The sequence below is a fragment of the Nelusetta ayraudi genome, unplaced genomic scaffold (genome assembly GCF_046127955.1).
Source record: "Nelusetta ayraudi isolate G7.1 ecotype Tasmania unplaced genomic scaffold, CSIRO-AGI_Nayr_v1 ptg000022l, whole genome shotgun sequence".
Taxonomy (NCBI): Eukaryota; Metazoa; Chordata; class Actinopteri; order Tetraodontiformes; family Monacanthidae; genus Nelusetta; species Nelusetta ayraudi.
Window position 1 is genome coordinate 1 of NW_027466072.1, and position 10,000 is coordinate 10,000.

Genomic DNA, 10,000 nt, shown 5'->3' on the forward strand with positions numbered 1-10,000 from the left:
CCCACCCCTCCTCCTCCTCCTCTGCTCCTGCTCCTGCTCTCCTCCTCACCCCCCCTCCCCTCTCCCTCTCCTCCGTCTCGGCCAATGCGAGCCCGTTTGCGCCTGTGATGCTTGGTCTGTCTGTCGGGCTTCGGTGCGTTGCCGCGAGCTTGATGTCCCGTCTGGATCATAGCCCCTCGCGCAGGGCAAGGCAAAGTTTTACTATATATATATATATACACACACACACACACGTATAGGAACTACCCGAAAAATGATAATATCAATATAAAAGTTGTTTTATTTTGGCAATTTAACATCAAAGATGAAAGCAACACATTCCATTGAGCCATTCCACGCAAACTGACATCTCAAGCACTTCCTTGTTGTCACTTTGCTGATGAAGATTTTCAGCTTATTAAAACCACAAACCCACAAACTCAGAACATGAGAATACTGTGGAAAAGCTTCAGTTTTGTAGCTTCAAAGAGTCCAAAGAATCCAAAACACCTGCAAAAAGGCTCCTGAGCCTTTAACAAGTCTGTGTTGGGTTGTCGGCTCAGAAGAGTTCACACATGGGGGGGGGGGGGGGGGGGGGGGGACACACACACCCAGAAAATGAGAGTCTCCTGAAAAGGTTGTTGTATTTGTATTTGTATAATCTTCATCAGCAAAGTGACAACAAGGAAGTGCTTGAGAGGTCAGTTTGTGTGGAACGGCTCAATGGAATGTGTTGCTTTCATCTTTGACGTTAAATTGCCAAAATAAAACAACTTTGATTGGATATTCTCATTTTTCGGGTAGTACCTGTAGGTTATATAAATATATATATATACATACACACACACACACACACGTATATATAATGGTATATGTAGAACACATGCTGCTTTAATTAACCAAAGCAAAGTTGCAACAAAGTCAGAGTCTCTGCAGCCCGGCGGCGTTCAGCTCTTTATCGACACATTCAAAAAAAACAAACTCCGGGCCGTAGTTTGCCCACACACGCTCCAGCGCTTCAGACCACCACCACTTCACACAGACACCCTCCTCTCTCGCGCCCCCCCCGCCCCCCTCCTCCTCACCCCCCCTCGTTCATTTACATTTAAAGTGGGGACTTGTATGTAAATACTCCCCCTCCCCCGACCCCCCCCCATCCCCCCCTCAAGGCAGAACCAAACCAACACGGCCGCGAACCCAACACCTGATACCCACCACGTGATGATTGGCTGCTGACACCTTTGTAGCAGGACGCAGGATTCATCCTTCAAACCACAACTCTGAAGGAATTGTATTTGTAATCCTCCGACTGCTCTGGATTTTGTGTTCCTGGGTGGTAACGAGACTGTCCAACGATAAATTGAACGTCACCCTGGCCCAAGGAGAGTGGGGGACAAGTTGATGTGGTTCCACTATTAATAGAACACGTCTCCCTTTATCGATCCCACGGTGGGGAAATAATTATAGCGATGGTATAGTGCGAAAAAAAAAGAAAAAAAGAGGTTATATTCATTAAAAAATGAATTAAAAAAAGACCAAATATTGACAATTTATCAACAGTTGGATTATTTACATTTATCTAGGTATGAAAGTGACTTGTGTTGCACCCCCCCCCCTGTGAAATGCAAAGTGGTGAAGAGGATGAATTTTACCATTGTGCAGCTGTACAGACTGGTGGCTGCAGGGATTAGTAACAGTGGCGGTGAAGACTTGCTGTCCTCTCATTGATATCGAGGCCAACTGCTATGATCACATTGGAAACATTCAATAAACAACAACTACAGTCACAATTGGAATAATAATTAAAAAAAATAAAATAAAATAAAATAAACAAATAGTGAGGCTTGATTTCACCCTGCGGCCGCCCCGAGGAAACACTCGTTCCTCACTGAACACAATGGCACATACATGTGCGTGCTTAGGTCACGTAGCCACAAGTCTGACCGATCCAAGTTCCGCCGTGCTGTGTAACTGCCAGGCAGACTGCGCCGGGCCACCAGATGTGCTCTTTGTTGATTACAATAGTCGGGCCTTTTTTGCCGTCCACTTCAAAGAGATGCGTGCGTCTCATGCTAATTTTAAAGTCGAGCTGCAAACTTAATACCACAGTCAGATGTAAATGATCTTCACACACGGACAGAGGGGCCGGGCCGGGCCGGGCCAGCGAGGGGCTTTCTCACCGTCTTCCCCAACACACACACACTGTCATTGGTATTAATGAGCAGAGATACAGGCTGTGGCTGTGGTGGGGAGGGGCCTGCTTCTGTTAAGCACCCCCCACCAATGACCTCCAGATCCACTGCTGCTCATCCGGCTAAACTGTCTCCACTGACTGTGCATCGGGTCCCTCGACGAGCTGACATCTATATATTAAAATATACACGTGTATAAAATGAATCCCATGTGGAGATGTCTGTAGACGGTCATAGTCCATCGACATATGTGGGAGCGATCTGTTGTGTTGTCCATTAAAAGTTAGAAGCGGGAAGTGAATTCTGTCGCTGGCTCAGAGGGATGTAAACAGCACCAGGCTGTGTATACAGGATATTTTCTTCCAGTCTTGCACAATAGAAGGAAGTGAGATGCATTGTCCCTCTATGTTGTTGTACATCATAGACACGACTGTGAGCTTTTCCACGAGCTTTATGTCGTTTATGAATTTTTTTTTTCTTTGTCTTTCTTTGACAGTTTTACAGTAAACATTTGTGAATGTTTATAAAAAACACAAAGAATGCATAAAAAACGAATACGTCAACAATACAAAGCTAACTCTTGTTTCATCCATCGTCTAACCGGAGCTTAATCGGACTCAGGCAATAGTTGGAATTGAGAGAAATTCCAATTATTGCCTGAGACACCCAGAAAGCGAGGCGTCGTGCGGGAATCCCCCCCTTACATGGGACGAAGTTCTGACAAAAGAGATGAAGCGTTTGAGTCCTTAAGTAGCCTGAGGAAGATTTTGAGATTAAAGATTAAGGAAAAGACTAAAGTAAGACAACAGGGAGCTCCCCCAGATCACAGAGCAACCGAGAACCCTGACGTTGCGTCCATTATCTTCAATGTCAGTTTGTACCCCGGGGCCCAGTGGAGGCCCAAGTGTTGGAGTTCAGAGAGAGAGAGAGAGAGAGAGAGAGAGAGAAAACCCAGAATCCATTCCGCTTTCATTTTTTTTTTTTACTTTTTTTAAACTAAAATAAATATCTGAAATGTCAGAGGGGCACTGGTGCACTCTTGATTTTCTGTTTTTCGAGCCAAACAGTGCAGACGAGTCTTTTTCAACCAGCAATTGCTTGGTTTTGAACGGCTGTGAGCCACAGAAAAGCGGAGCTGCCTCTGGATGTTGTGCTCCCACGATCACGACGGTGATGGCTTATATTTCCGTCTGGCCATTAGGTCCTGAGCTGAGTAAAAATAACCACACAGTAGCTTTGTTGTGAACAAAAAAAAAAAAGAAAAAAAGAAAGATGTACACAGCTCAGCAGAGACACAATGAGGCAAAGTAAGATGAACAGACCAAATGTTGTGACACGGTGACTCAAAAGACAGCTTCTCTCTCTATACAGGCAAACATTTCATTCGCCTCAAAAAGCCTTTGGATGAAGGTGTTTGCCGTTGTTTGTAAGATCTGGCCGTGTCAGCAGGTCCCTGCAAGAGGATCTCAGCGCTGGCACGGCTGGAGAAACAGCCAGCGGCACAGATAACTTTACACATACGTTTAAAATTAGCCACTGAGATGGGATGTCCATCAAATCTACATATAGCACACTGCAATTTATGCCTTTAGCCCTGATGTTTCAAACTCCTACAGCAGAAGGCCTTATAGCTGTTTTCATTTTTTTTTTTTTATAGTGTTGCCGCTATTAAAGCCCACTTTTTTCCCCTTTTTTTTTTTCTTCTTTTTAACACATATACTGTATAATAAAGCACCCCGTTCCTATTGGCTAGATTTTGGTCCATTAGATACTATTTTGTTGTTTATAGATTTCCAGTAAGCAACTCTTTCTCTTCCTGTGATGACCTCTGGGGGTTTGTACATAAGACTGTTAAGCAACGGAATGGCATTTAATAATGAATGGCTTTTAACTCGAGAACCACAGGACACCGAATGCTGAGTGGACTTGAAGTTTAAGAGGATATTTTTTTTTGGGGGCGGGGGGATTGGAGTGGATGACAGCTTTTATTTTCTAGGTCGTTTCTATCCTCATTACCATTATTACACTTCTGAAAAATTAAGCCATGTTGTGACCAAAACAAGCATAAGATTCTGTTATTGGAAAAACACATTATGCGATAATACCACGTTTTCTTTTTGCTCTTCAAGACAATCTGAGACTCGCCATGGCAAGTTGTCTGTCCTTCCTGATAATGAATGAACTCATCATTCATCGCGCAGTCCGTCCACGTCAGATCAGTAAGAAAGATGAGAAAGAATTTGGATTCTAAACTTTCTAAACTTTCTGTCCAGCTTACTAACAATATATCAAAAACGATTTGGCCAAATGCAGCTAGAAGGTAGGACAGAACGTCTCCAACACTGAGAAAACCCCTCAATGCCGTTCTGTGTTCTATTCTTCTTTCTTCTCGTAGGAAGGTGTCATCCAATTCTAATACAAGTTGTTATTATTGTTATTTTTGTTGTTGTTTTATTATTATAATTATTATTACAATCAGTCAATACATGAATATACATGAATATATATATATATATTATATCTATATAGACATAAAGTTTCTCCAGTGTTCTTACAGTTGAATTCCAGCACTATATTACAACTGGAGTTGTCTTTTGCTTAGATTTGTCTTTGGTTGTTCTCTTTTGTTGCTTTCTGTTTTGTTGTTTTCCGTTTTCTGTCATCCAGTTGCATAAACTTAATTTAGTTCATAAGTGTGTGTATTCATTTGAGTTTCGGGGTGGGTACATACAAGTTTATACTTCCTCCTACCCCTTTTCGGACATGAATAACATTATCTTAATGTATATTTCACTGCTGTTTGCTCACTTATCCTATTTTTATTTTTATTTCGTACGTTTTGCTTTTTGTATCCCTTTTATTTTCTCATTTTCTTTCATGTTCAAAATTAAATGAATCAAATCAAATGAAATCAAATGAAGTGCCATGACTGCAGCGTCCATGCTCATCTCATTCACCAGCAGCTGGGTTCACCTTGTCCTCTTCGCTTCTCAGGCATGAAAGGGCAGATTGCAGCACTGAATTCATGGCTGTCCCAGAACCCAAAGTTTGAAGGCTGGTGCCACGATGAAAAAGCAAAAATGTTAAACAACACAACATCAAGACTGATGATCCACAACCAGCAATGTAATAATGATGCTGCAAAAGTGGAAAAAGCCGTCGGTGTGCAACCACTTGACATGGAGAGCAGTCTGGCGTGTCTATGACATTACTCTGACCCCTGCAGGGTCCTTCACACCACTAACAGACGCTGGCTTCTGCTTCTCGCCGCCTGGGAGCTGAATAATTCAGTGTCATGAAGTTGTGCTCGTTGATGTCAGTGGCAGCGCCGCCACGGTCAGCAGCGTTGTTCCCCTTTGAGGTCACTCAAGTTCTGAGTCATTTCACTTGGCTTTCAACACTTTTTGTCCAGCTCTCAGTTTTCTGCCACATCAACAACCTGTCCAGTTCTAGAAGTGCATTTGCGGCCTTTAATCAACATCACTTGTGTGCTGCTGTGATGTGGTGCAAGTACTGTAACAGCATGCACGTATCAGTGCAATAGCATACGCAGGTGCTACCCAGACAATTAGAATATCCTGAACAGGTTGCAGTATTTCTGCATTTCAACTTAAAAGGTGAATGTGACATGTTATATATAAAGGAATAATATGCAAATCAATATATTTCAAGCTTTTATTTCTTTGGGTTTTGCTGATCAGGTCTTGCAGCTTATAAAAAAAAACACTAAAATTTTATAATAATTTTCTGAATTTGTGGGTTTGTGGTTTTAATAAGCTGAAAATCTTAATCAGCAAAGTTACAACAAGGAACTGCTTGAGAGGTCAATTTGCGTGGAATGGCTCAATAACATTTGTTGCTTTCACCTTTTATGTTAAAGTGCCAAAATAAAACAACTCTTTCTGGATATTCTCATTTTTCCGGTAGTTCCTGTACATTTTTAGCTTAGCTGTTCAAATATCGATGATCATGAATATCAAAAAAAAAAAAAAAAAATCAACATTTTTGCTTCTTTAACCAATGCTGGGAGACACAACGGTGCGTTAGAGCGTTGATTTGTAAATGTTCCAACAAAGCCAACAAATTCCAGAAAGACAGTGGCTTAAAAAAAAAAAAAAAAAAATATTAAACCTTGACTGTTCTACTCAGAACTGTGCATGTTTCCTGTCTGTGGTACTGCAGACAACATCGGTTCACCCCACACTCCCAACTCTAACTCATCGCCTTCTGCGTGGTTGACAGTGTGTGAGGCAGAGTGAGCGATAAGAGTCACAGGCTGTGTATTTCTGAACGCGGTGCACACCGCACTGACATAGCGCTCTGTGGTCATGTTACTGGCTGGGTCCGTGTGGGCTCAAAGGTCAAAGCCAATAAGTTGCCTACCGACAGAAGCAGCTGTGTCCTAACTGAAAGGCCATTCTGCTTTCTTCTATGTAAAAACACTGCTCCCTTGGTTGTCTCTCTGGACCGGCGGTGCACACTGCAAACTGCGCACACCCTGTGTAGGAGCTAGTTTTTCGTTTTCATTGCATGAGCCAGATTTTCGTGACTCCTTACCACAACACACACACACACACACACACACACACACTGATGATTTTTCTATCAGCCTCTGAAAACTATAAGTCATCAGCTTTGTGCTGCCCTCTTCCATAGATTTAATCTGCAGATCGCCTTTCCAACAATAATCTGCGTACATTATGAAATTAAATCAGAGGCCGCTACTATAGGTAATCATTCTTGCTCCCTGCGAGCCTCCGCATGGATTCAATGGGGCCCTGTAACGAAAAGGTGAATTTTTCAGCTCTGTAACTTGTCCTTTGACGTTACAGTTTAGACGTCACTGCATGACAGCTAGTTATTAGTTAGCTCGTCATCTTCCTCACTGTCCAGCGCTAGCGGCGAGCTGTTCCAAGGCAGAGCAACGGATGGAGTGGGTGGGGAAGGAGGGAAGAGAGCCAGAACACAGTCTGCAAGCTGAGTAAAGGCAAACACTTGTTTTCATTGTTGAAAGTAGTAGCATCAAAAACGGATTTATTAAATTTGAAAATTGAGATGATAGAACCCCTTTAACATCTATCTATCTATCTATCTATCTATCTATCTATCTATCTATCTATCTATCTATCTATCTATCTTTGTGGTAAAATGGGCAGTACCAGAAACCGACACTTGATGGCGAAAGCGGGCGACCGACGTCATTGTGACGTCACAAAGATGGCGGCGCCCGTCAGACGCTTCGCTTCCACTTCCACTAAAGCGCTCGTTTATCTTTTCACTTGCTTTTAAGCGCAGGCGGCGACGTGCGCAGTCGAAATGGAAACACAAAGACCAACTAAGGTACGGCAACGACTCAAATCATATGTTCGACTCTAGTTTGTGCCCGTCATGTCCCAAAGCTATGCGTAATATGTCATAGAAAGTGTCTGGTTTTTTTTATGCTTTTATTTGCATACAAACTGTTGCGTGTAAGACTACAGAAAACAACAACAACAACAACAACAACAACGACAAAACATCTCGTTTGCCTCCCCGTTGAGTTAGTAAAGTGCACACATGTCCCAAGCTTTATTTGTTGTAATAGCTGTTTGTTGTTCTCCAGCTGGAGTTCGCGGTGCAGATGACTTGTGAAAGTTGCCCTGATAAAATAAGAGCTGCGCTGCAAGGAAAACCAGGTGGGATTTTTTATTTTTTATTTTTTATTTTTTTTTTTTTTTAGGTTTACCTGTATATTTCGCAGGTGTTACCTTCCGTTTAGAATGTTTACACAACAATATATGTATAATACAGCTTGTAATTTATGATTGATTGTTGGCGCCCAAATAAAATAATAATCCAGCCTTCTGCTGCAGCTACGCACCATGACGAAGCAAAAAAAAAAAAAAAATGTCAGTGGCCCAACGACCGTCGTTTTAAAAATTTCCTCTAAACGTCTCGCCGTGGTGTGAGCGTTAAGTACTTCATTTTTCCTTGTCGGTGTATTATTGTTATAGCCGTATGACGCATCCACCAAATGGACATTTTCAAGGATCCAGTTAAGTCGTCAGCTGCTGTCACTCATAAATTAAAATACAACGTAGTTTTTTTTTAATTTTTTTATTATTATTATTATTATTATTTGTTTTAACGTTTTCTTTGCTGGACTGTCGAATTGATTTAAAATACTTTCAATTCCAATTATTAAAAGTAGAAAAACCTGCCAAAGCAAAAACTAGCTAACTAGTTAATGGTACAGCACATTTTTATGATATATATATATATATATATATATATATATATATATATATATATATATATATATATATATATGTATATATATATATATATATATATATATATATATATATATATATATATATATATATATATATACATATACATATACATATATATATATATATATATATATATATATATATTTTAAAAAAAAAAAAAAGGGAAAAGGAAAAGCACGGATGATAGTAATAGTGTGTAGTGTATACCTTTGAATTTATTTATTTATTTATTTAAGTTTGGAAACTCAGTGTTATTTACCTGACCTGATACCTGCAGATAAACATATCTGGTGACAGTAGGTCCTTTTTTTTATGTTAATGATGCACAGCAATATGATGTGAATATGACAGTATGCCAAAATGAGGTTGATATTACAGTTCCAACTGCAACTGTATTACATCTGCGTTAAATGAAATCCCTCAGTCTAAAACCATTAGTTAAGTTATTGCCAATCATGAAAGGTTTTGCTGTGTGTGGAATGACCACTGTGTTTAATGTGCGCAGACAATTTTTACAGTGGATGTATGAATCTTTTTCTCTTTTTTTTAAGGTTAGAATGATAAAAAAAAAAAAAATATTCAACAAACCTGAACACCTGCTTCTGTTTTTCCGTCAGGGTCCTTTGCTTAACATTCCACATAAGAATTCAATTTTTACATTATTACAATTAAGGTTTTTGTCTCGCATGTTCTTGTATGGTGTCGGATGATTATTTAAACGGCCGGCATTGTGTCTGCAGAGGTGAAATCTGTCAGCATTGATGTCGGTAGAGGAGAGGTGCTGGTGGAATCTGCCCTGACCACAGCAGAGGTCCAGGCTCTGATAGAGAACACTGGACGCAGGGCTGTGCTGAAAGGCATTGGAGGATCGGAGCAAGGTAAGAAGCTTCAAAAGGAAATTCTGTTATATCCTGTATGTACGGATGTATATATTTATATATATATATACACTGCGGAGGTAAAATATCGTGGACATCTTTCCAGATAATGAGGAGGTGATGTAGCTTTCCACATATGTAGAAGATCGACCTGTAGAGCGGTGAAATCGATGACATTCCAAAAATTAAAAAGTTGAAAAATCTTTAAATTATTATATTATAGATTATCTATGGCTTATTTAATTTAGCTTGAATAACTCTAGTTTACCTAGAGTGGGGGAAGAAATAGAATATATATATTAAAAAAAAAAAAAAAAAAGATTATTATTATTATCATGATTATTATTACAAATACGATTTAAAAACAAATCTTTACATGACTTTTTTTTTTTTTAATGTATTGTAGTAATCATGCTGTTGTAACAGGAGCTTACTGTCATAGCGTTTAGTGTTTAACGAGTGTTTGCTTTCTATGTCTGTCGTTTATAGTGTGTTCATTTTTCTTTTTAGTGTTTTAGAGAGGTTCTCGGGACTCTTAAGCCTTAACTGCACATTTCTGAATTACATTGATGACATCTGGGTGTAAAGGACACTTATTTTGTGTAATGTGAGCCTCTTGCATGGAGGTGAGTTCAATATACAAGTGGAAGTAGGTAGAGGGAAATGATGGGGGCTT

General features: G+C 40.1%; 1 protein-coding gene across 1 annotated transcript in view; it reads left to right on the forward strand.

Annotated features, from left to right (window-relative positions):
* The first annotated feature begins 7,366 nt into the window (after nucleotides 1–7,366).
* The window catches only part of ccs (copper chaperone for superoxide dismutase), a 7,301-nt gene continuing 4,667 nt past the window's right edge, over nucleotides 7,367–10,000 (forward strand). Inside the window, exons 1-3 of the mRNA XM_076027889.1 lie at nucleotides 7,367–7,511; nucleotides 7,774–7,846; nucleotides 9,187–9,324. Of these exons, the coding sequence (XP_075884004.1) occupies nucleotides 7,488–7,511; nucleotides 7,774–7,846; nucleotides 9,187–9,324 (235 nt within the window). The 5' untranslated portion in view covers nucleotides 7,367–7,487. The remainder of the gene's footprint in view (nucleotides 7,512–7,773; nucleotides 7,847–9,186; nucleotides 9,325–10,000) is intronic.